The 24,984-nt window shown below is 48.9% G+C and overlaps 1 protein-coding gene across 9 annotated transcripts in view; it reads right to left on the bottom strand.

Moving 5' to 3' along the window:
* UROS (uroporphyrinogen III synthase) overlaps positions 1-24,984 on the bottom strand; it is a 30,990-nt gene that overhangs the window by 3,956 nt on the left and 2,050 nt on the right. For 3 of the 9 annotated variants that reach the window (XM_078076984.1, XM_078076986.1, XM_078076990.1), the window contains exons 2-8: positions 17,493-17,634; positions 17,222-17,305; positions 15,303-15,399; positions 13,198-13,272; positions 5,485-5,559; positions 539-619; positions 95-180 (exon numbers count right to left, since the gene is read on the bottom strand). In XM_078076984.1, coding sequence (XP_077933110.1) covers positions 95-180; positions 539-619; positions 5,485-5,559; positions 13,198-13,272; positions 15,303-15,399; positions 17,222-17,305; positions 17,493-17,555 — 561 coding nt within the window. In that variant the 5' untranslated portion in view covers positions 17,556-17,634. Of the gene's footprint in view, positions 1-94; positions 181-538; positions 620-3,281; positions 3,508-5,484; positions 5,560-13,197; positions 13,273-15,302; positions 15,400-17,221; positions 17,306-17,492; positions 17,635-24,984 lie in introns of those variants that run through there. The other 6 variants (XM_078076985.1, XM_078076987.1, XM_078076988.1 and 3 more) reach the window with 6 other exon arrangements.

Genomic DNA, 24,984 nt, shown 5'->3' with positions numbered 1-24,984 from the left:
ATGGAGCCTTGGGAAGTCATGCGGCTGGGATGGTGGAACCACGCACAGGGGTTTGGGCCTCCCCGCCGCCAAGTCTCCTGCAAGCACCACCCACCTGCTTAGAATAGTAGCTGTTGAGGTTCACTTGGATTCCCGGGTGTGGGATCTTCTGATAGACAGTTATGCTTTCCATGGGAATCCCTGGACACAATCAAAAGCAGGGAATAGGCTTTATTCCACCGGGAACACCGGGCTCCATCCTGGGCTCTCCTCTGCCCCGGGACCTGCCCCGGGGTCCGTCCACACCAGCACCACCCGCACCCTTGGCGAAGGCTGTGACACTCTGCGGGCTCCTAGCCGGAGCCGAGCGGGCAGACGAGCGCAGGGCTACGGTCTGGACAGTGGACTGCACCCCACGAGGGCCGCCCGCCCTCCCCCAGCCTGCCCTCCCCCGGGGGCTCCGCACGGCCGACCCCGAACGCGGACCACGAAGGCTCCCGGCAGACCCGAGGAGGCGGACCAGGGAGGCTGTGCCCACGAGCCAATGCATTGCCGTCACCTCTGTCCTTGAGCATTTTCGGCAGGATTTCTCCTTTGACGGTTCCACAGGGAAACAGAAGAGGCAATGCTGGTGACTCCCCTGCGGATAAATAACCAGACTTTGTCAACGCTTTCAAGAAGGGGGTGCATGTGCCCAGGGCACGGGGAGCAGCAGTTCCGGGCCGCCCAGCGGCTGTGCGTGGGAGGGAAGAAGCTGCCCCTGCTGTAGGAAGATCCCAGGGGATTCGGCCACGGCGCTCAGAAAACGGGCATCCCCGCAAGCCGGGGCCGCTGTCCCCCAGGCCCCTCCAGCCCCTCTGGTCCTGACGCGGCGGCTGGGCTGCGGGCACGAGCTAGCACGCGGCTCTGCACTTGGCTGGAGTCACAAGCACTGCTGCAGCCACGCTGCGCCTCGGGAGGAGCCTGGAGGCCACAGGCGGTGGCCGGAGCCAGGGCCCACACTCAGGAGGCGGCAGGGAAGTGGCAGCCACAAGTGGCCCTGCGGCCGCCCCCAACACAGACGAGCTGCGTGCCTTCTGTCCCCTCAGGACGGCGGCCACCCGGCCAAGTGCCCACGGGGCGGATGGGTGGCCGTGTAGGGGCCTGCTGAGAATGGCCTGCCTCCCACCCTGCTCCCCGTCCCCACTCTAGGAAGACCTTGGGGTGTGTTCGGCTCCAAGCTCTCTGCAGAACGAAGATGGCACGCAGTCTGAACACCGACCTGAGACACTACCATCTAACAAAACCGATGGGCGAATCCTCCCCAAATGTGAACATTCTGATAGAACCACCCCCCCCCCGCCACGTCCATCCATCAGTTGGAAGAAGTCTTAATGGCTGTTGGTCACACACAAACGCATTTTTCTGTACCCGTCAGATCTCCCTGAACACCTCCTTGGGGATTGCAGTCGGAGGAAGAACAAAGCAAGCACTGCCCGTCTAGCACCATCTCCCGGAAGGCCCAGACCAACCACAGGAATAACTTCCTTTTTCCAGGTTATTCAAGAACTACGTCCTGGTGAATGTGTTCTTGATTTAAGCTGCTCTGTAACTATCAGCACGGACGTAAAAGAACACAAGGAATTGGGAAAAATTCAAATGTAGACAATAGATGCCCACTGATTTCTCTTTTCCAGTGGGAGCAAATGTTTCATGCACTGTAGATGCCATCCTTGGAAACATATTTTCAAAGCCATGTTCAGGTGCAACTTTCTTAACCAGAGCCCAGGCGTCCCTCCAGGTCTGTGTGTCCGTCCATGTGTGTTAGGTGCTGGGGTGTGCAGGATTCTAGAGACCAAAGCTGCTCCCACAGACCCTCCCAGCTATCTGCTCTGGGGCAGCTTCGGGAATGCAGCAGGAAAGCCAAGGGCCTGCCTTTCCAGCAAGCCCAGCCCTAGAGGTGTGCAAGGGGCCTTTGGAAGATTCCGGAATCTGCCCTTCAAAGCCTCTCTTCGGAAGGTCTAGCCTAGTATTGAGCTGCTCATGCTTATTCTCGGATTGCTGGCCGCTAACTCGGGAGATGGGAGCTTAGTATGTGTGTCCTGGTCCAGGACAGATGCCTGTCTTTTCTGACGGCATCACCAGTGCTTGGAGAGCCAGGCCCTGCACGCAGGCCCAGTCAGCCCAGCTGACGTCATGGAAACCCGTGACACTCTCAGGAAAGGGAGGAAAACCTGAAAATGTCCTGGTTAGAATCCTCTTCTGCTGGGCGGAGATGTACCACAACTATCCTTCCTGGGACCCATCCCCTTTAAGAAGTCAGAGGCAAAGAACCCATTCTTTTTTGGGGATAAGTTTACTGCCTGCAGATTTTTAACCCAAATAAGCCACTGCTAAGTAGGTCAATGCTAAAGCTGGCTGATTCTGCAGAGGTGTGAGAGGTTTCCCAGAACAACAGGGAGACAGGGGCCTGGCAGGGGTCTCACCCGACAGAGAAGACACAGAATGGGGACTCACGGGGCTCAGAGGTTGCCCGTTTCTTTAACAGGAAGGAGGCCTGGACTGCTGGGCTGTGGGGGCTGAGGCCAGCACGGGTGCTGAAAATCCCAGGAGAGGGTTGTGCTGAGGGGCTGGGGACTCCATAAGTAGTCACTGTAGTAATTAAGGTAACAAGGCTGATTTTTTAAAAAATGCCTTTTCACTGGAGGACACGTGTGTGGCTGGAAAACTCCGACAACTGCCAGGTCTGCACTGATTTCGGCCTCCCAGGCGAAGCTGGGAGATGCGGCCGTGCAGAGAGAGATTCTCGTGGTGGAGAATCCGGACAACAGGGCTGATGCGAGGGAAGGAAGGGCCGAGCTAGTCCAAGAGGCTGCAGGAGTGGCCATCGGCAGCCCCCAATCCAGGGACATTTCAAATAACTGCACCCCCTCTGTCTGACTCAGGCGGACCCCTCTCTTGCAGAATGCTGTAATGCCCCCTTTTACCATTTATTTGCTGCTTTCTTTTCCATTAGAGCAGATCTCCTAGAAGGGGAGAATTTTCTATCAGAACAATGGGCTATCAGATTAAATGAGTTAGTAGTTCTAAGTGCCCTCGATGGTATCTGTCACGCAGGAAAAAGAGTTAAGTAAAAGAAATAAGCAATAACTATGAATTGGCCTGTTGACTCCAAACACTGGAAGTAGATTCTGAGCTTTTAAAATCCAGTTTCAGAACTTGCTGGGGCAGAAAATCATTAATGCCTTGGTAAAACCAAGGTGAAAGTCCTTATTAACAGTCAAGAAGGATTCCCATTTGGATATTCTAATTGCGAATTAAAGATTTATTAGGACACACAGGTATGCTGGTAACAAATGAGAAGTAACAAAGGCTTTGCAAAGAATGCCGCCCCGTCTCGCCCAGATAAGGCAGAGTACGTTCCTATCTCCCCTCTACGCCTCGAGTCAGTTAATTGAAACACCAGGGTGATATCTCAGAAGTGACCTGGATCCTTCCTGCCTTGGATATGTATGCAGAGCAAGGAACACCAGCCTGATGACTCTGGACCTGAAAGTGAGGAATGACTCAATCTCCTTCCGTCTCTTTCCAGAACTAGCGCGTCAGCAGTGAGTACAGCTAGGTCATCTACCCTGGAGACAGGCTGCGGCCCCCTGTTCATTAAGGAGCTAAATGTGGTACCGCCCACGGAACCAGTCGTTCGTCTTCCTAAACCAAAGCACTTAATCCCCCGGGGAATGCCAAGTTCTACCATTTACATTGATTTCCACATTAAAACAGAAGGGCTTTGTTACTGTTTAATGGTGACCACTGTCCCCTACAAATATTAGAAATAAAGAGCCTGGCGTTGGATCATTCTGGAACATATGCATCCCATGCCACAGACTGCTGGGGAAAACCCAATCACATGACGTTCCTCTCGTCCCGGAAAAGGTGAGGCTCAGTGACCCTCAAAACCGTCCCATGGGCCTGAGGACCCTGAGGCGCCCAGGGCTGTGTTCACCCCGGGCCCCCCGGCATAACTGCACGTGGCTTCTCAGCAGCTTTCAGCGCCTGGCCGTATAGTATCAAGCGACCGGCAGGCTGGAGCTGATGCTCAAGGAGATGGCCGCTCAGCCTGGCCAGGCCTGTTGGCATGGACCAGGCCCTCTCTCGCCTTGCCCCCCGAATGCCCTCCTGTCACACCAGAACGGTTCAGCGCTCAGCAAACACTGCGTGAGAACACCTCTGTGCTGGGCCCAAGGCAGGAGTGGGTTCAGCGACAAGACGAGGCATGAACAGCATGTGTGTGCTGGGGGTGGCCAAAGGAGGGCCAAGGCCTCCAGGACAGTGGACATGGCAGGACCACAGCCTCTGGCGTCCCTGTCACAGAGGAGCCTACGTGAAGGACAGGGCCTCTGTAGGCAGCACCAACGGGAGGGAGGAGCAGAGACGGCTGTGCCGGAAGCGGGAGGTGAGGATGTGCTGGGAGCACCGGATGGCCAGCCGGAGAGCCACGGACCCGGCCACTAGAGTCGTGGGCCGGGCGACTGTCCTGTTGAACAGCCCCCGAGGCCTGCAGTTCAGGTGGAGCGGTGGACACAAGAGCTGGGGCGGGAGGCCCAGCAGTGCTGCCCTGGGGCAGGAACACAGTGCTGGGTACTCGGTCCTCTGCTCCAGCCCAGGCCAGCACCTGCTTCGGCCAGGATGGGGCCCGGAGGGTCACTGGATTAGGGCTCACCTCCTTCGTCCCTGGGGCTTTTGGAGGGTCTCTGAAACACACCCCCTTAGTAAGAAGAGCATTTTTCAAAACTTAGAGACATCAGCAAACTAAAGCAAAGAGCCGGGCTGGGATGCAGTGGCGGATGCGACCAGAAGGCAGGGAGTGCCTGCCCTCCAGCTGCCCTGCTCCACCGCCCACGGGCAGCCTCCAGCCTGGCCCTGGAGACTCTGTGGGGGGCAGAAGCAGCAGTGGGAACCCATGTCTGTTGAGTGTTGACGGCCTTCCCGCCCCTCTCGCTCCGAGAGCTCCCCCAAAGCTTTGTTTCCATCAGGGCTGCACCCCCACTGAAAGGCAAACACCTCTACAACCAGCGTCCTCTCAGGTCCCGGTCCACACGCTGCCCAGGGACGCACTCCCAGGGGGGTGGGCCAGCCCTGAGAGGGCGCTCGGAGGAGGCAGCCCCCCGAGAGGGGGACACAGACTCAGGGGAGGCGCCCAGCTGCAGTAGCCCGCCTCCACTGCGGGTAGCATCACTGCAGACGGTCTCCCTGGATTTGTCTCCGAACGCTTCGTTTTGTGTCATGTTGGAGTTGGCTCAAGTCCTCTGGTGGAGGGGGCGGAGAGAGGCGGGCTGAATCTCAAACAAGCACAGACACACACCGGGAAAGGAGCCCGCGGCCCCACGAGCGGCCTGCACGCTGCGCGCCAACCAGCGTCACCACGGAGGACGCGCCCAGGAAATGTTCCTGTCCCGGGGGGTCGGGGGTGAGGCCAACAAACAAAAAGTAAATGGGCTTCAGTTGGAGTGACCTTTTTCTACTTACGGGAACAAATATATTCTGCAAGCTTTTCTGCATTTCCGCAGTGTGCTCCTTCTGTATCCAGGCCAATTTTATTCACTGGAAAACAACAAAAGAAATATGTTTTCATGTGGCTATTAAAGACCCCTGTTCTTGGGTTGTTTGCTAACGTGCAAACACAAAGGAATGTCTCCTCCTGAAGGCAGGTGCAAGGGGCAGCCGGCACTGTGTCGGACGTGAGGGTGCTGGGCCCCGGGCCCACCCTTCCTAGACGTGTGGCTTTCGGTCACGTGCCAGTTTCTCTGAGCCCCACTGAGCTCGGCTACACCAGGGGAAGACGCCACCACCGGGGACTGCTTTAAGGATTATACGAGATGATGAGAGCAAACCGCGGGCCCCCTAGGGGAGCTGAAGAAAGGCGGTTTCTTACCAGCCAGTACGGAGGTGGTGAGCATTTAGGATTTACTACTTCTCACAGGGCATGAGAGAGCCCTCGTCCTGCCGGGAAGCCAAGGCCAGCGCCCGTCCAGAAGGGTGTTGTGGGCTGACGTGGCCAGACTGAAATGGCAGGGAGGGCAGGAGCGGTTCCTCGGCAACCTGCCAACAGCGACCCCCAGCACCGCGACTACAGGTCATCTGGGGCCAGGGGCAGACCAGCAACTTTGAGAGACTCCCATCAAGAAGTGAGGCAGGAGCAGCCCCCCCGCCCCGGGCCCCCCTGCACTCTTCCACACGGGAAACACTGGCCACTGTGCAGAGGACGCTGGGGAGGAAGGGCCACGGGCCCCGCGCCGCCAGCGCTCAGCACCTGCGCCCGGGGTGTGGCACCTGCCTGACAGAGGAGGAGCTGTGGCCCTTCCATTTCGGATTCACGGGAGAGCGCTGGCTAAGAACAAACTGCAGCTTTCACATCCACACCATCAGCTCTTCACTGACAGGTCATTTCAAGGGCCCTGAGCCCAAGAGACAAAAGTCACATGCAGCTGTCAACTTTGTTCCGGAACAAAGCCCTTGTTACGCTGCATGGCCAGCCCAGGCCGGGCCACCCGTCCTCTGACTGAACTGGGAAGGTCTCGGTGCACCAAGACCCTGACGACTTCCCAGGAACGGAACTGGGACGTGAGTACCGCAGTGATGTTGGTATTTAACGTCGGCGCTCATCCGCATCGTTCCTGCATTAACTAGACGGGAGGAAGCCCATGTAGACTCTCACGTGCAGCCTCGCTGTTCCGAGTGAGCACTGGCGCATTACTTCATCCTCGCACGACCCTGGGATGAGGGCTCCTGAGAGCAGGAAGCGGAGGCCCTGAGCCGTCCAGCGCCTGTCAGCTCTGCCTGCGAGGGCAGGGACTGGGCTGTGGGGCCCGCCGGCAGCCCGCAGAGGCTCTCTGTAGAGATCGGGGCAATGGATGTTTGCCGGAAGGTCTCAACCCCTGTGGCGGCAAGGCTGGCTCTGCTCTAAGTGGGTGCAAGCATTTCAGCCAGCCCTCGGGCCTAGGCAAGCCCGCCTTTGGGGCCTCCCCAGGCCATGATGACAGGGGAACTTCAAGTGACTCACAGCTGTGTGAAACGAACCAGTCTGACCCCAGACAAACCTGCCATCGTGTTCTTTACATTTAAGAAGTTAAGGCTAGGACTGCCATGGTGGATCCGGTCGGGGGACTTGTGTAAACCTGGGGGTGAGCTCCCCTGCTGGTGGATGCCTATGTGCAAAAGTACCCTGTGGTTATCTGAAGGTGAGATAAAATTCTTAGTGCAGGATGCCTGGGTGGCTCAGTCAGTGAAGCGTCTGCCTTCAGCTCAGGTCATGATCCCAGGGTTCTGGGATTGAGTCCCACATCGGGCTCCCTACTCAGTGGGGAGTCTGCTTCTCCCTCTCCTGCTCTCCTTGCTTGTGCTCTCTCTCTCTGACAAATAAATAAAAATCTTAAAAAAAATGCTTAGTGCAAAAGCAAATCAGTAAGAATCAACAAATGGGATGTGAAGACATATTAAGGTTATAGATATAGATGATTTCAGTATTCTCCCAAAATTAATGGGAAAACGAAGCAATGAAAAACACTAAAAAGCCAGATATGGTTTATGGGGTGCCTGGGTGGCTCAGTCAGTTGAGCATCCAACTCTTGTCTTTGGCTCATGGGTCCTGGGATCAAACCCTGGGTCGGACTCCACGCTCAGCGAGGAGTCTGCTTCAGGATTCTCTTCCTCTGCCCCTCCGTCCACTCGCTCTTTCTCGTGCACTCGCTCTCTCTGTCTCTCTGAGATAGATAAGTCCTGATGGACTTTGACATCAAGACCACTTGCTTGGGCCCGGTTTCCATTTCCACTATGCGAAACATTTCTATCTTCTCTTTGCTTAAAATGTTCCATTCTCCTGACCTGACCTGCAGCTTCTGGGGGAAGCAGAGGCAGTTCTTGTGCTCAGTTTGACCAGAGGGCTCCTGTAAAATGGCTCCCAGTGATCTCGGTGCTCACACCACCTTGACATCCCTCCTCTTGAGTGTGGCCTGGACTGACTCCATTCAAACAAAAAGAAGATGGCAGAAGTGATGGGATGTCACTCCCAAGATTAGATTATGAAAAGACTGGCTTCTGGCCTGGACGCTCTCTTTCACTGGCTCTTGGATTGTCTCGCACGCAAGAGGGAAATCCTGCTATCGTGTCATAACGTAGCCCTTAGAGAGGGCCACGTGAGGGCTGGGAAGTGGAGCCATGTGCGTGATCTGGAAGCAGGACCCCCAAGTCAGGCCTTGAGATACCTGAAGCCTGGTGAGAGACTCCGAGCCAGACGGACCCAACTCAGCCATTCCCAGATGTCGGACTCACAGAAACCATGAGAAATTAAACGCTTATTGTTTCCAGCCACTAAGTTTTGGGGCAATTCGTTACGCAGCAAAAGATGACTAACACACGGGCCTGGTGTCCCCCGGCTGTCCGTGTTCAACTTCCTCTAACTCTCCAGGCTCTTGCTGAGCCTCAGGATGAACAGAAGCGTCCAGCAGTTCACTAGAGAGAGCTCCTCTGGGACATCATGTCTGGGAAGGTGAACTAAGATAGAAGGTCCCAAAGTTGGGTGACTGACTTTCATGTTAAGATAGAATGTGGTTTCTCCTAAGAGATTTCTTTTCTTCTCTTTTTTTTAAAGTAATCTCTACACCCAGTGTGGGGCCCAGCTGAGCCAGCCAGGTGCTCCTCTCCCAAGAGACTTTTTAAAGGAGCAAAATCCCTAATTTCATCTCTCCTTTGATCATGTGCTCCCAGCATTTAGAACACGTCCTTTTCCTTCACAGCGGTACAAACAGGGAGCCGGCTGGGGCCAGCGGGTCCCATGGGACCAGGCTCTGTGCCACAGGGGATGCTGGCCCACGCTAGCCCGCTCTGTCTCGGGTTTCTCATCCCGTATCACCACTTTTGTTCTCGGGTTTTCGTCTCATTTGACAGAACAATGAGATGCAAAATGCGTAGTGGTGCCACTGAGATCAGACCGAAGGTAGCATGAGAATCAAAACGGGATAATTTACAAACATGCCATGTTTGATAGCTGAAGTGTTGCTGTGTAAGTCCGAAGTTGTCTCTAGACTTTTCTTTCCTCTTCTACTTCAGGAAAAAAGAAATGGTGAAAGAAGGTGCAAGCAAATTCTTAACTGATTTGCAGGGGAGGGGGGAGTGGGGGCGGTTTCCTTGGCAACCAAGGCCTGATTCCCTCTTTGCTCATCTGCAGAGCTCCCAGGTGCAAGTTGCTCTGCGCTGGAAAGCGATGCAGCGGCTCTTAGTCAGCAGCCCGCAGCTGGGGACCTCCTTGACGTCATTTTGTTCTCTGGAAAGAGCGCTTTTCATTCTTGAACTACTCTCACTCATCCTGGGGCACCTGGTGGCTCAGTCGTTAAGCATCTGCCTTAGGCTCAGGTCATGAACCCAGTCCTGAGATTGAGCCCCACATTGGGCTCCCCGCTCAGTGGGGAGCCTGCTTCCTCTTCCTCTGCCCCTCCCCCTGCTTGTGCTCGCTCTCTCTCAAATAAATAAATACAGTCTTTAAAAGAAAAACACTTTCATTCATACTGCATCTTCCCCTGATATCTTAAAATTCATTTGGACAATCATTTTGAAACAAACTGCACATTGATTGACTCACAATTGACTCACAATTGTTAAGTATTGTTTCATGCTTAATTTTTATGTTTGTTTGTAAGGTTGATTTTTAATGATTCACTGTTTACCTTTGTGCTTTAAAAATAACATACAAATTCAAGACTGTTTGGAAAATGTAGAAAATACCAAGAAAATTGTAAAAACAACTATAATACCACCATCTGGAGTACCTTTCATAGGGTTATTTCCTTTCAGGTTTTGTTCTTGTTGTAGTAAAAACACATACCATAAAAATTTACCATTTTAACTATTTTTAAGTGTATAACTCAGTGACATTTGGTACCATCACAACCATCACCAGTATCCACTTCCAAGACTTTTTCATCATCCCAAACGGAAACTCTACACCAGATTAAACAAGAACTTCCCATTTCCCCCCGACCCCAGACCCTCCAAACCTCTCCCATACCTTCAGTCTCCGAGTGGCTGCTCTGGGAGCCTCAGGTAAGTGGAATTATACAGTGTTCATCTTTTTGCATCTGGCTCATTTCACTTAGCGTAATGTTTTCAAGGTTCTTTCACATTGTAGCCTGTGTCAGAATTTCCCTCCCTCTTACGTCTGCATGATACTCTATTTCACGTATACACCACATTTTGTTTATCCATTTATCTGTCCATGGATATTTTGCTTGTTTCCACCTTTTGCCTATTGTGACTGATGCTGTTATGAACATTACATACTCCAACAAGTATCTATCTCTGTGAGTCCCTGCTCCTCTCAGGCTCCTTTGGGGGTAGGGAGGGCTCTCTAGTACAGTGTCTATATTTTTAAAATAAACTGAAATTGTATCATATCTATATTGCATCCTGCTTTTTTTTTTTTTAAGATTTATTTATTTGAGAGAAAGCAAGCATGCACACATGGGAGCAGTGGGGTGGGGAGGGGGAGAGGGAGAAGGAGAGAAGCAGACTCCCTGCTGACTGTGGAGTTCTACGAGGGGCTCAATACCACAACCCTGAGATCACGACCCGAGCCGAAATCAAGAGTCGGACACCCAACCGACTAAGCGACCCAGGCGCCTCATCCTGCTTTTTTTCTTAGTTACATTGTATCTTTCCGACGCTATAAAGATGCTTCAAAATCATTTAAACAGACCACCTAGCCTCTCCTGTCCCCCTTCTCCTTTTGAACATTTCAGCCCAAAGGCCCTTAGGTGGGGCAGAGTAACATGAATGTCGTGGGGGAGTGGCCAGTGTTGGGTGTCAGAATCCACATGGGCTGAAGAGGGCATCCCTGTGGGGGCAGAGCCAGGGGAGACTTGTTCCTTATAGGAGCACTGATGAAATGAGTAAATGTATGACCTGGGAGCCAGGTTTCTCCTTGCCAGAGATGGGAGTCACAAATACAGAAATGAAAGACCTAGAGAAACTCTGTTGTGTTGGACTATAACTGGAGGTGGTGGAATGAACTCATGGTTTTCAACATAAACAAGTAGATATAAATAAAGATTGTGTGTGTGTGTGTGTGTGTATTCCCTGTCTCTGTGTACTGAAAAGGGCCATGAGCAGTGAGCAGTGAAGTGCAAGGGCAATGAATACCCTAAGCATCCTCATCATGGCTTCTAAATACCCCTCTCCACTAAAAGGAACCAGGGCTTCTTAGGGAAAATGGTTGATTTTAGGGCTGGGACAGGGAAAGTATAGGACAAACCTGGAACATCTTTTTGCATTAGAAAAGAAGGAAGTACTCAAAGAATGATGGAGACATGTCAAAAGGACACAGAAGTCACCTTCAAGGGGTTGCCCCTGGCCACAGCAGGGATAATTTGGGCAATAAAATAAATAGACTTAGTAATGGATTGTACCCTATTAAAGAGGAAACCATGAGTCCATACTGATGTAAATCAGCAGCTACTGATGAAGAATACATTATCAGGGGCGCCTGGCTGGCTCAGTAGGTAGAACATATGATTCTTGATCTTGGGGTTGTAAGTTCAAGTCCCACGTTGGGTGTAGAGATTACTTAAAAAAGTAAAATCTAAAAAAAAAAATATGTTATCATATAATCTTAAAGTACCTCCCCACAAAGTAATTATTAATTTCAAGGGGAAAAATGGTAGCTTCACAGGGAGAAGCCTCATATCACCTTAATCAAGGGATTACAAGGAACATTATCAGTAATGGGGCAAATCAAAATGATGCACTGCTGGGTAAGAGGCAAGGGGAAAAGCTTGTGGTATTCCTGCCAGACATATATAACCTGAATCAATGTAATCAGGGAAAAAATCAGACACACCTAAATTGGGGGACCATCTACAAAACAACCGGCCTGTACCCCGAAAGTGTCGAGGTCACAAAGCCAAAGACACATGGAGGCCCCTTTCCAGCAGGAAACTAACGAGACATGACAATGCAAGGCAGGATTCTGAGCTCAACCCTTCTGCTACAATGGACATTATTGAGAATTGAGAGGTACTAATACATGCATGTTAATTTCTTGAGTTTGATAGTTGCAGCTACACAGAAAAATGTGCTTGTTTGTAGGGAACCTACATTCATCTATTTGGAGTTGATGGGACATCACGTTGGCAACTTACTCTGCAGGGTCCAGGAAAGATTGAGTTCTGTGTTACAACTATAGGTTTTCTGTGAATTTCCTTCAAAATAAAAAGTATGTAAAAGAAGCAGCTACATAATCATCACATAGATGTATCATAATTTAACTATTCCCCTATTGGGGGCTTTCCTTTTTCCATGATTATAAATAATGCTATGATATACATTCTCATATAAAAACCACTTCTCAGGGCGCCTGGGTGGCTCAGTCGTTAAGGGTCTGCCTTTGGCTCAGGTCATGATCCCAGGGTCCTGGGATCGAGCCCCACATCGGGCTCCCTGCTCAGCGGGAAGCCTGCTTCTCCCTCTCCCACTCCCCCTGCTTGTGTTCCTGTTCTCGCTGTGTCTCTGTCAAATAAATAAATAAAATCTTAAAAAAAAAACAAAAACAAAAACCACTTCTTTTCTCCTCTATTGGATTATTACCTTTGGCTAGATTATCAGGAAAGGGATTAGTGGGCCAAAGGGTACAAAGCTTGCAATAGAGTTTTATTTTTTATTTTTTAAAGATCTTATTTTTTTATTTTTTAAAGATTTATTTATTTTTAAGTAATCTCTATGCCCAACGTGGGGTTTGAACTCACAACCCTGAGATCAAGAGTTGCATGCTCTACTGACTGAGCCAGCCAGGCACCAATGTAACAGAACTTTTGAATATATACTGAGTAGTAGCAGAGACTACAGGAGAGAAGAAAACCAGGTTTTCATTCCCCAATGACTTAATCATGTTTGTTTTTTTTAAAAAACACTAGTTTAAAAAATGATTTTTTTTGCTTATGAAATTTACAAATAATTAGTTAAAGGTATAATGCTGCTGGTAAGGGTACAGTGAAAGCTCGCTCTCTCTCTAAAATAAATAAATAAATCTTTAAAAAAAATAGGCAACTTTATCTTTCTTATCACTTAGCAAATACCAAGGATTTTAAGAGCTCTGTCCCAGGAAACAGGGACAAAGACAAATACATATTTCTTACTACAAATCACAACATCACTGTCCTTTTTTGGTGTTTTATCTTTACCTTGATTGCTTACCTAGAGAAGCAGTAGCATTTCCGACCACATACACTGACTTAGCATTCCATTTTTCCCTCAGAGAATGTTTCCAGACTGTAAAACATGGAATGAAATGTGAGCTGCAAACACCACAGTGGCCATCTGGACTGTTGCCCAAAGCTCCTTGCTCATCCTAAGACACTTGTGAACAAGGCAAACTATTAATAACCACGTATAAAGAACAGCATCTCAAACTAAAATTCCATTTTTATTCTGTTCATATTCGGCAGGCAAATTTTTAAAAATCACTTCATAAAATGTTTCAGTATGCCTTGCTTAGAATATTAACTCTTTTCCACAGTTGGTACTAGAAGCATTTTTAGGGTGTACCAGAAAACAAACATAACTTGAAGAATGAATTTGCAGGGTGACATTAGAGTTTAAAAATCTAGACTTTTATTTATTTAAAAAAATTTTTTTTTTAGTAATCTCTACACCCAACATGGGGCTCAAATTCACAACCCCAAGATCAAGAGTTGCACACTCGGGGGGCGGGGGAGGGGGCGCCTGGGTGGCTCAGGTCATGATCCCAGAGTCCTGGGATCAAGCCCCACATTGGGCTCCCTGCTCCGTGGGAAGCCTACTTCTCCCTCTCTCACTCCCCCTGCTTGTGTTCCCTCTCTCGCTATGTCTCTCTCTGTCAAATAAATAAATAAAATCTTAAAAAAGTAAAAAAAAAAAGAGTTGCACACTTGGGCCACCTGAGTAGCTCAGTTGGTTAAGCGTCCAACTCTTGGTTTTGGCTCGGGTCATGATCTGGGGGTCGTGGGGTTGTCTGCTTGAAATTTTCTCCCTCTCCCTCTGCCCCTTCCTCTGCCCCCCTCTAAAATAAATAGATAAGATCTTAAAAAAAAAAAAAAAGCCACACGCTCTTCCAACTGGGCCTGCCAGGTGCCCCTAAAAATCTAGACTTTTAAAGAAAAAGTCACTGGTCATTAAAAAGGGCAACTTAGTGTCTAAAAAAGCAATACACCTGGTTTTATTTGGGACATAAATCTGAAAGCAGTCAAGAAACTATAATCTTGGATGTATACATTAAGTCAAAGTAAAGATCGTAACTTTCAGGTTCATGAGCAAACACAATTTAATAGAGAACATTACCATCTTAGGGCAAAAACAGACACCTTTAACTGTGGATGAAAGAAATACAAAGAGAAAATGGGTTGCATAGATATATGCTAAGGCCACTGGGTGTTCAATACTTTTTGAGAAGACAAGGAAACAGGAGTTCTCCCTTCCTAAAATCTGATTAGGAGCATAACTTTCCCTTACATTTAAGTGTTATGCTACCCTTTACACTCCCATGGGAGATTTCCTTTTATTTATTTAATTAATTAATTTATTTTTCAAGATTCAATTTTTTTTTAAGTAATCTCTACACCCAACATAATGAGGACCACAGTACATGTGCCTCTGGTCAGTGTCCAGGAATAAATGAGATGACACATGTGAAGTATTTAACAGCCTGGTATGCACTAGGCTCTCCATAAATGTTAGCTACCAAGCTGTTTGATTGAAAGACTAAGGTGGTTGTTCAGTCTGAAGCCTGAGCTCTGTTCCTGTGTTTTTGAAGGAGAGGGAAGGAGGTAGGAAGAAGGGACTAAGAGATGATCATGTCATTAAGTGCCTGGCACGCCACGGGCCATTTTTTCAATGTGGTTGGATTTTCTCATCATCCCTTTGAGGAAAGAGACTGTCACCAATATATTCTGAGGAGAGAGATGACCACCTGGCAGATGAACCCCTCAGGGTCTGGGGACTTTGGGGGCCACCCTGTCTCCTGTTTCCCAAGACAGTATCTGTGACATGACACCTCTAGGCGTCTGCTCCCGTCAGAGAGCTACGAGGCTAACCTGTCATTCTGTGTGGGACATTAAGAGTCAGCTTATAAGGAGAAAGGTCATTTTCTGCTTCCTCCAAAGGTTACACAAACATGAAGTAACTGGGTACGTAAATACTGTCTTGAGCTAAAAGCCATTGAGATGTTTCAAACCTGAAAAATCCATTTCTGGAATCCGGTATCCCTGGTCAGAAGAATCAGAGGAAAGAAAGTCCAGTGGAATTCACAACAGAGTCCCCCTCACCTTCCGTTTTGTTGTCTTTCTCCAGACACAGGTCCACTGCTTCCACTGCTCTGGGGCTGGTAAAGATGAGTCCCCCATAGCCTTCAGGATGACACAGCTGTGCACCAAATAGCAACAGACATTTTACATGATGGCCAAGTTCAGCATTTCCCAGATTTCCAAATGCTTCACAAAACTAATTCCTTCCATCCATCCGTGCATCTACTTATCCATCCATCCAACCACTCTTCCACTCGACACCTACTGGGAGCTTACTCTATGCCTGGAACTATTCTAGGCCTTTTAGGATATGCAGGTGAAGTCACTATTCATGGTATTCCCCTCAAGCAGCTCCCAGTCAAGGGGAGAGCCAGGAAAGAGCACTGTAGGGTGGGAGTTGTAACAGGAGCAGAGAGGGGCCATCTGACCCAGCCTGGGCTTGGGTGGGGTGCAGGTGGGAGGGCAGACTGGACCTGCATCTGTAATAAAACTGGAATCTCCAAGGGACGCCTGGTGGTTCAGCTGGCCTTCTCTTGATTTTGGCTCAGGTCATGATCCCAGGGTCCTGGGATGGAGCCTGGCGTCGGGCTCCATGCTCAGAAGGGAGTCTGCTTGGACATTCCCTCTCTCCCTCTGCCCCCACCCTTCGAGTTTTCTCTCTCTCTCTCTCTCTAGGGTAAATAAATACATCTTTTAAAAAAACACTGGAATCTTCAAGGGACGATATCCATGTTGAAGCCTTGATTTTCAAAGACAGTAATAGTGATAACATCTACCAAACATTACTGTTTTTACATATTGTGTCCCTCACTCTCTGAAAGTTCCCTGGGAGATGGGTGGGGTTCCTGTTATCTCAAAGATGAAGACTCAGGCGTGGAGAGGCTGAGGAACTGCCCACGGCGAGTGGCAGGGCCAGGACTCCAGCACGTGCCTTGTGCCCCAACTCACTGCAGCACAGTGAGCTAGACAGAGTCCAGAAAAGCCTTCAGGGGACATGCTGGCTGGCGGTGACAGGAGAGGCTCCTGTGGAAACTCTAGTCTGTGTGGCCACGAGGTCCAAGAAGTGATCTCAAGTGCCTTTCCAGGCTGCTTATGGAAGGGCATGCTGGTCTGGGTCCTTCTTACCTCATTCCCTCAGCACACAGCCCAGTGCATAGGGGCGTAACAGATGCCAGATCAGCGTCTGTCGGGTACATTACTGAATGAATCATTCAACATTCGGCCCAAATCAAAAGGAAAACACAGGCTTTCCATAAAGAGCAGGAGGGGTGAACCTGGCGCTAACAGAGGCTTGGAGCCTGGGAGCAGGGCTGGGCACCCTAGTTCAGGAAACCAGCCTGGCTCTTCCCTAATGTGTCTAGAAAGGAGCTCTGGGGAGATGCCCTGAAGGCGCTCCCCTCCTGGGACTGGGTGCACGCTGGTGAGAGCTGCTTGAGCACTGAAGCTTTGATCTGAAGCATCTGGAAGGCTTTACTGAGATCGTGTCTGGCAAGATTGATCCCAGTTACACCTGGCGGCAGACCTGACGCTGTGGGGGAGCAACCCTCTTGCTGGAGATCTCAGCCGAGCAAGTGGCCCAACCTGGGGCCTCTCTCTAAAACGGCAAAGTAACACCTGTGCAGTGCGTGGTCGGGGCAGGTGGGTAGACGGGAGGACGAACTGGAAGGGCCTGCACGGCTGAGAGCCCTCCCTGCAACCCACTCTCCCGACACCACCCCCCCACCCCCGCCTTCAGGTCAGGGTGGCTTTCTGGAGGACCTGCTGGAGGCTCAGGGACAGTCTAATAGCCACGCCCACTGGAGCCAGGTGAGGCGGCGCTGCCCTTGTCTTCAAGATTGGTAGTAAAATGAGGGAGCAGCGAAGAAATCCTTCCGGCTTGGGTTGGCAAGGATTCTACAGAGACTCAGAAATTACGGTACTCAGACACTGACAGACCTTACCTTCTCAGAAAAACTGGGAAGAGACAAAAACTCAAATGATAAAACAGGGATCAGAGTGGCTTCAAGTCCATATAATCCTAATTCCTGCAAATACAAGAATATAGTTCTGGATTGGCCAGGGTTGTTTGGAAAATAAGAAAAGCGTCACAGTACCAGCTTACTCTGTGCCAGTGGCTCGGAGGGTTCACAGACCCCCCTACCCCTCACCCCCTTAGCTTCCCTAGTAAGACAGTGTCATGCTGTGCGGGACCTGGAGCCTCGGGCAACTTACCCTGATGTATGGATCTTGGCCACAGTCGTCCTCCTTAGCGTCTTTCAGTAAGAGAACCTTCATTATCACCTGGCAGTCCTTACAGGGCGCTGGGACAGAGCAGGGAGACGGATGGATCTTAATTAGATCTCAAAGACTCTTCCTAAGCAATGTCGGATGGGACAGAAGCACGGGAAGAAGGTTATCAACTGCTCGCTGAGGTGACCGACCTATCCCTCGCCCACAATGACTTAGCATTAATGGGCTTGTTCCTTCTGAAGCCCCTGTCACTGATAAGGCCAAGGGACAGCATGCGGGCACTTGATATCACTTGGAAAGGCAGATGAAAGCCATTAGGGAAAGCCCGTGTCCTGGGCACACATTTAAGGCTCCTAAAGAGGAGTGATACAAATTTGGGGTTGTATCATTAACAAATAGACAAAATTATTTTAAGGAAATAAAGAATTACTTCCGTCTCAAGATAAATGTACTAAGTAGTTCATAAGCTCTTTAGGAAATAATCATATTGACCCTTCTACCTCTCAAATGATGTTTTATAAATGGTGTCAAATATGAGATCTCTTTCAAAACTTAGTCTAAGAACCTGGAAAAGAATTTGTTGATGTTTCAAAAGCCTTGCCTACTTCATACTCTTTCATCCTATAATTTCACTTCTAAGAATAAATACTAAGGCAATACTCATAAAAGTGTGCAAAGACTAACATCAAGATGTTCATCCTGGATCCTGGTATTCTTTTTTCTTAACCGAGGTATATTTGACATACAGCACTGTGTAGGTTTCAGCTATTAAGCTGTTCATCTCATACATTTATGTACTGCAGTATGATTACTACAGTAGTAGCTCAGTTAACACCTCTACCACACCGCCTCATAATTATTTCTTTTTTGTGGTGAGAACAATTAAGATCAACTTTCCTAGGAACTTGGATGTTTGTAAAAGAGTATTGTTGACTATAATCACTATGTTGTGTAATAGATTTCCAAGACTTACTCCTCTTCTAGTTGCAAGATTGTATCCTGGTATTTATAGTGGGAAACAAAGTAAATGTCCAACAGTGAAAGAATGGTACAGTTATATGAAATCATTAAAATATTCATTAATAACTTAATTACATGGATTATTTAATCACAAAATGTTAAGTTAAAAAAGTAAGATGCATGTACGGTATGGTTTTATAAATTTTATATATGCGTATGTATGAAAGAATATGCACCAGAATACTACTAATAATTATTTCTGGGTGGCAGGTTAGGGTGATTATTTTCTTGTTTACCTCTTTGTGTATTATCCACATTTTTTTTTACAATAAACATTAAATTATTTTGTATCGGGGGGAGGAATTTAATATGACCACCCCAAAGGCCTCAAAATAAATGTTGCTAGAGACCTGCAGAATAAACTCTGCCTGAAATGTGTATTACTATCCTGTAAGTAGCATTAGGTCCACCACCTAGTTACTTACTAAATATTATACAGTGGTTGGTAATAGTCAAACAGCGTGTATTGTTTGGAGCAGAAATGTGTTAACTCTTGGAGCCATTACTTGTGAGTTATTACTGAATAGGTTTCTGGAACATTATAATATCTACGGGACGTCTTAGGAAAATTTGGCTCAAAATGAACTGCTTTGTATCTAAGCAACCAGCCCTGGGTGAACAAATAATAATCATGAAATCAAGTTCTAATTACTGCTGCTGTCGAGCTGTGAGCCAGAGAGACTGGGGCTTTGGGGAAATGGGCAGTACTGTTCCTATCATTTCCTGAAATTACTTGGAATGTGTCTCACACAGAAATTAGGAACAAGCCTTTCTGAGATGGGCACGCACAGGTGTCCGTCAACCCAGCAAGGCTGCAGTCCCCATTTCTTCACAAATGGTGCTGTGAAGGTATTTTGGAGAGAGGATAAAGTCTACCATCGGGTGGCTTTTCGCCAGGGAGATTATCCTACATAATCTGGGTGGGCCTCCTCCAGTCAGTGGCTTTAAGAGCAGGACCGAGGCTTCCCCGAGGAAGAAATTCCAGCTGTGGCCCCAGCCTCCTCTGCTGCCTGGCCGCCCCGCCGTCGCAGCGGCTTGCACTCAGCTTGCACTCGGGGTCTCAGACTTGCCCAGCAGCCCCCATAGTTGCACGAGGCCGTGCCTTGCAGCAGGTCCTAATCCATATCCCCCCACCAGCTCTGTTTCTTTGGTTGAACCCTGACTGATCCCGAGAGCCCCAGAAGGGGCTGAGATGAGTGGCAGGTAAAACTTAGCATTTTCTGTTAACACATAAATGTTTCCAGGCCCACAAAACAAGCCAGGATTGTGGGGATTAAAAGGTGGGAGCATGTTGGAAGCAGTCGGTCCCGGGCCTCAGACCTCAGCCCCACCTCGGCCCAGCCATGGTTCAAGGCTCTGGGATGTGTATCCCCAAGATTTCAAAGGATAGGTTAGTATTGCTTTCAAATCCCAGAAGCCAGTGTCTCCCAAGTGTTTCTATGCTGTTCTCAGGCAGTGAGACCTGGAATCTGCCTCGGGGAGATTAGGTCTGCATTATGCACTGGGGGCGGGGCACAAGTTCAAGTCCTACCAAGTGCTAGGAGGTGATGTGGGAGAGGTAACTGGGTGCTGATAGCTGGTGGCCAGTCCAGGGCCACCTCTCTGAGAAGGTGGCATCTTAGTTGAGATCTGAATGACAACAGCAGCGAGGAGAAATGTTCAAATGTCAGGAAGGGCTGAGCACGTTCCCAGGAGAGAAGGGTACGCATGGCTCCGGTGGGAAGGGCAGGTGGACTTGGACACCATGAGAAATGGGAATCCATGGACAGGTGTAAGCAGGACTGGCAGCGAAGGTGTACATGCTTGAGAACGGTCTCTGGCTGCTGTGGTGAGGATGAACAGGCAGGGGAGCCGTTAGGAAGGGGCTGGATCAGGGAGTCACACCGACAAGGTTAACAGGACACGGTGTAATTCAGGATGAAACCATCTGTGTCCATGGCCTGACGCTTGGGACTAGGTGAAAATGTCTTTCTTCTTCGAATCCCACCTAAACTTGGGGTTTGTTCGGTGTAATCCTATCAGTGAGTTAACAAGTATTTCTAGACCGTTACTGAGTCCTAGGCACTGGGGATACAATAGGATTCCTGCCTCGGATTTACAGGAGGGTAAAATAGACACTTCACAAATAAGTAAAAACGATGACAGAGTCGGTGTGATAAGTGCTATGAAAACAAGTCAAGATGCTCTGGAAGCATAACTGGAAGTCTTACCTGGACGGGTGGGGAGGGAGGGGCAGAGGCTGCCAGTTGCCCCCAAATACCCACCCTTCCTTTCTCACTCATAGAAATGGAATCCCTCGTTAGTAACAAGGCACACATTTGCCCAAAATAAAAACATGTGCCGCATGTGGCCAGGGGACTAGCTCTGGCCCACAGGATGTTAGTGGGAGTGATGTGCACACTTTGTGGGGCCTGCCCTGAGAGGAAAGTGCCATGCGCCTACTCTTCCCCGCTGCTTCCCTGCTGGCTGGGGTGTGGATGGGAATGTTCTGGACCTTTTCTTGGCCTGTGAGAAGCTGCAGTAATGCCACTGTCTAAACTCCTGTGACTGGAGAAAGCTATTGGGACAGAAGTCATTCCTCACTCGCAGGGTGGCTGGCTGATGTCATCCATGTATGTGCCTTTAGCAACACATGTACCTTGGCTGTCCCATGAGCCAGTCCTCCCCCGGTGAGTATTTCCTCTGCTAAGGGCAGGGTCCGTCGCCTAGTCCCTTTGGCTCTGCAGAACCTTTTGGGACTCCCCATACCAAACCGCACACCCCCCCATCATCTGTAGACCTTTCTCTGAGCCCTTGGATTCTGCCCTGGGCTGAATGTGCGAATAGTACGGTGAACAGTACCTGTCAATTAGGGGGAATCAATTCTAAAAACAGTATTAATTTTAAATCTTCAATTACTAAGAAAATTAGTAATGTGTGAGCATGACTATCTTTGTGCACTTATCAGGTGATTTCTTTCTCACTGAACTTGATGACATGGGGCTCTAGCAGGGAAAAGAATCACCAGCAATGGTTCCTCTTAATTTTGCATTAGAGGTGCTTTGAGCCATGGCAGAGAAGGAATAAAGGTGGTAGTCTGATTTTTATTTGTCAAGTCCAGCAGCACATCTCATGGAATCTCTTAACAGTTATTATCCGGAAGCCATCAATTTTATTATGTAAAACCACAGAGTAGAACCCAGAAGAAACATTTTCTCTATCTGCAGTGGGTAGATTGGTTTTGCTTTCAAGTGTTTGCATTATTAAACTAAGCCCTTTGTACCAGAGTGATACTTTTTATCTTAGTCACGACATAACAGAATTCCACAGAATGGGGGCTTCCACAGTAGACATTCATTTTCTCACAGTTCTGGGGGCTGGAAGTCCAAGGTCAAGGTGCCATCATGGTTGGTTCCTGGTGAGAGCTCTCTTCCTGGCTTCCAGACTACTGTCTTCTTGCTGTGTGCTCGCATGGCCTCTCCTCTGTGTTTGTGCAGAGAAACCTCTGGTGTCTTCCTCTTCTTCTAAGGACACCAGACCTAGAGGATTAGGGCTCCACCTAATGCGTACAGCAATAGGGCTTGACCTCGCAATGAGCTCATTTAATCTTTATGACCTCTTTTTTCTTTTTCTTTCTTTTTTTTTTGGGGGGGGGTAGGTGCCACATCCAACATGAGGCTTGAACTCAGGACCCTGAGATCAAGAGTCACATGCTCTACCAACTGAGCCAGCCAGGCACCACTCTTCATTACCTCTTCAAAGGCTCTATATCCAAATAAAGTTCACACTGGGGATTAGGGCTTTAGCATATGAATTTGGAGGAACACAATTCAGTCCATAACAGAGTAAGTTACAGAATAAAGCGGGGGTAAAGATGTAGGTACAAGAGGTGGAGATATCTCAGTTTTGCTATGAAGAGGAGAAACGAGGCCATAACTGGCGTGGGAGGCAGTGGGGTCGAGAGAGGTTCCAGAGGCACCTCCCCACTCCCCAGTACATACATATGGGAGATACCAGAGCCAAGGCAGGCACTGAGAGGTGAGTTCCAGATGATCAGCAAGTCAAAGAATGCCATGCAGTGCACTTGGAGAGCAACCGAGCAAGGTTCTTTGGCATGACTTACTCCTTGAAGCTCCTGGTGTACCTTGTTCTGCCTTGCCCACCTTGCAGAAGCTCCTGAATTTTAGCAACAAGGAGAACTAAGCACCAGCCGGCCTTCCAGGCCCGGAAGTTGGCTCTCAATTAGGCACGTAAGGGTTTCCGCAATCCTGTTTTCATTTACCAAGAAACACTGAGTCTCTTCTGTGTGATGCTGAGTATTGGGTGGTGGGCAAGGGGCAAATAACATTTAGCACCCACTCTCAAGATGCTCCAAGGCTGGTTGGGGGGAGAGTGACAACTACAGAACTGTGAGCTAAGTGTTGAGAGAGAGACAAAGTATTGTTACTACAAACTGCCATGATTCAGAATAAAGGCTTTAAAAGTCTGCATCTGGGCCTAGGGCTCCTCTGATTCAGAATTCATACTCTGCTGTGGGAGATGATTTAGGGTGATATGTGCACATCCCAGCTACTATGTATATAAGGTCTGGCAAGATTAATAAGTGAGTTCAGCAGCTGAGTTATGCCGAATTGGTCAAAGATGAGTAAAGCCAGCTGAAACAACAAAAGCCAGCTTTTGTTGACTAGAACCCAGAATATTCTAGGGATTGGGGCAGGCAAGAGGGTTCTCCAAAAGTGAACAACCCCTTTCTCAGCAATGTGGCTTTGTCCAATGTTCATCTCCACCCAGAACTCCTTTAGTTGTTCCCATCAAGAAGTTCAAATACCAATCAACCCATCGCTTGCTATGAAGAGCAAGCAGTGAAATGGCAGATCTGTGCACTTGGCCTGTTATGGACTGAATCCAAAATGTATGTGTTAAAGTCTGAACTCTCAGAATGTGACCTTATTTGGAAATAGGGTCTTTGCAGATGTAGTCAAGTTAAAATGAGGTCGTTAGGGTGGGCCCGAATCTGGTATGACTGGTGTCCTTATAAAAAGGGGAACTGTGGACAGACACACACTCAGGGAAAACATGTGAAGATGAAGGCAGAGAGCTGGGTGATATGTTAATAAGCCAAGGGACGTCAGAGATGGCCAGCGAACCACCAGAAGCTGGGGGAGAGGCACAGAACGGATTTCCCCTCAAGCCCTCAGAAGGAACCAAGCCTACTGACATGTTGATCTTCGAATTCTAGCCTGTGAGACAATACATTTCTGCTGTATACAGCACCCAGCGTGTGGCACTTAGACACGGCAGCCTGGGGGGCTAATACAGCCTCATTCAAGCTGCAGCCCCACCCATGGTGTACACAGATCTATGCCTGCATTTCTCCGGGACCACGCTGAAAGCTCCCTGCTTGCAGAAACTCCTGTTACCTGCCTTGCAGCAAGAATGGGAGGAAACCAGGAACAGGAGACAGGCAGGGGTATGAGCAGGTTTTTAAAGAAGGAGGATTGTACACGAGCCACTTTGGACTTTGGGAAGAGGTGCGGCGGAGGGCAAGGAGCCTGCACTAGACGGCAAAAGCCTGTGTTCTGGTCTGGGCTGCTCTGCTCTTCATCTCAGTCCCTGCGATTGTGAAATGGGCTGGTCCTCTGGACTGCTGGCTGTTTTGCAGGACTTTCTTCCGCACAGTAGTGGCTCAGTATTAAATATTTGTTCACGCCGAGGGAAAACAACACTTTAGGTGTACCCAGCATCTCCGGAACAGGGGAACTGATCTCTTTTCCTTAAAGAAACAGGGAAATGATTTGATGAAGACTACCTCGCTGGGAAGACTCACACTTGCCAACCGTGTCCTGCTGCGCTCCCAGCACTTAGAGCTGCCCTTTTAGTGAGCGCTTACTTACTCTGTTATTTACAGGGCTAAACAATTTACATCGCAGGATCTCAATCCTCATTTAAACTAGCAAGGGTAGGTATTAGTATCCTTACTTCACAGAAGTGGAAACCAAAACTCTGAAGGGTTAAGCAAGGTGCCCAAGGTCACACAGCAGCACAGTGAGTGGAGGGGTAGGATTCAACCCCCGTCTGAAGCCCATGCCCATTCCCTAAGCACTCCCATCACTTCTCAGCTCCTGTCAGATACTCCATGCTACTTCCCACTCTGACCATTCGCTCAACGCTGGAAGCTAGTCTGAGGACACAAAGTAAGGCTTTTCCCCGATCTCCTATCAAAGCAATACAAGCTCCCTGGAAAATTTGCAAACTACAAAAAAGTATATTTCTTCAAAAAACAAACTACAAAAAAGTATAGTACTTCAAAAAACAGTAAACACAGAAAGAATTACCATATGATCCAACGGTTCCACTTCTGGGTATACACACCCAAAAATTTAAAAGCACAGACTTAAACAGGTATTTGTGCATCCAAGTTCACAGCAGTGTTATTCATAATAGTCAAAAGGTAGAGGCAACCCAAGTGTCCACC

The sequence above is a fragment of the Halichoerus grypus genome, chromosome 7 (assembly GCF_964656455.1).
Source record: "Halichoerus grypus chromosome 7, mHalGry1.hap1.1, whole genome shotgun sequence".
In the NCBI taxonomy this organism is placed as follows: domain Eukaryota; kingdom Metazoa; phylum Chordata; class Mammalia; order Carnivora; family Phocidae; genus Halichoerus; species Halichoerus grypus.
The sequence above is the reverse complement of the archived record's forward strand: the minus strand, read 5'-3'. Positions and strand labels throughout refer to the sequence as shown.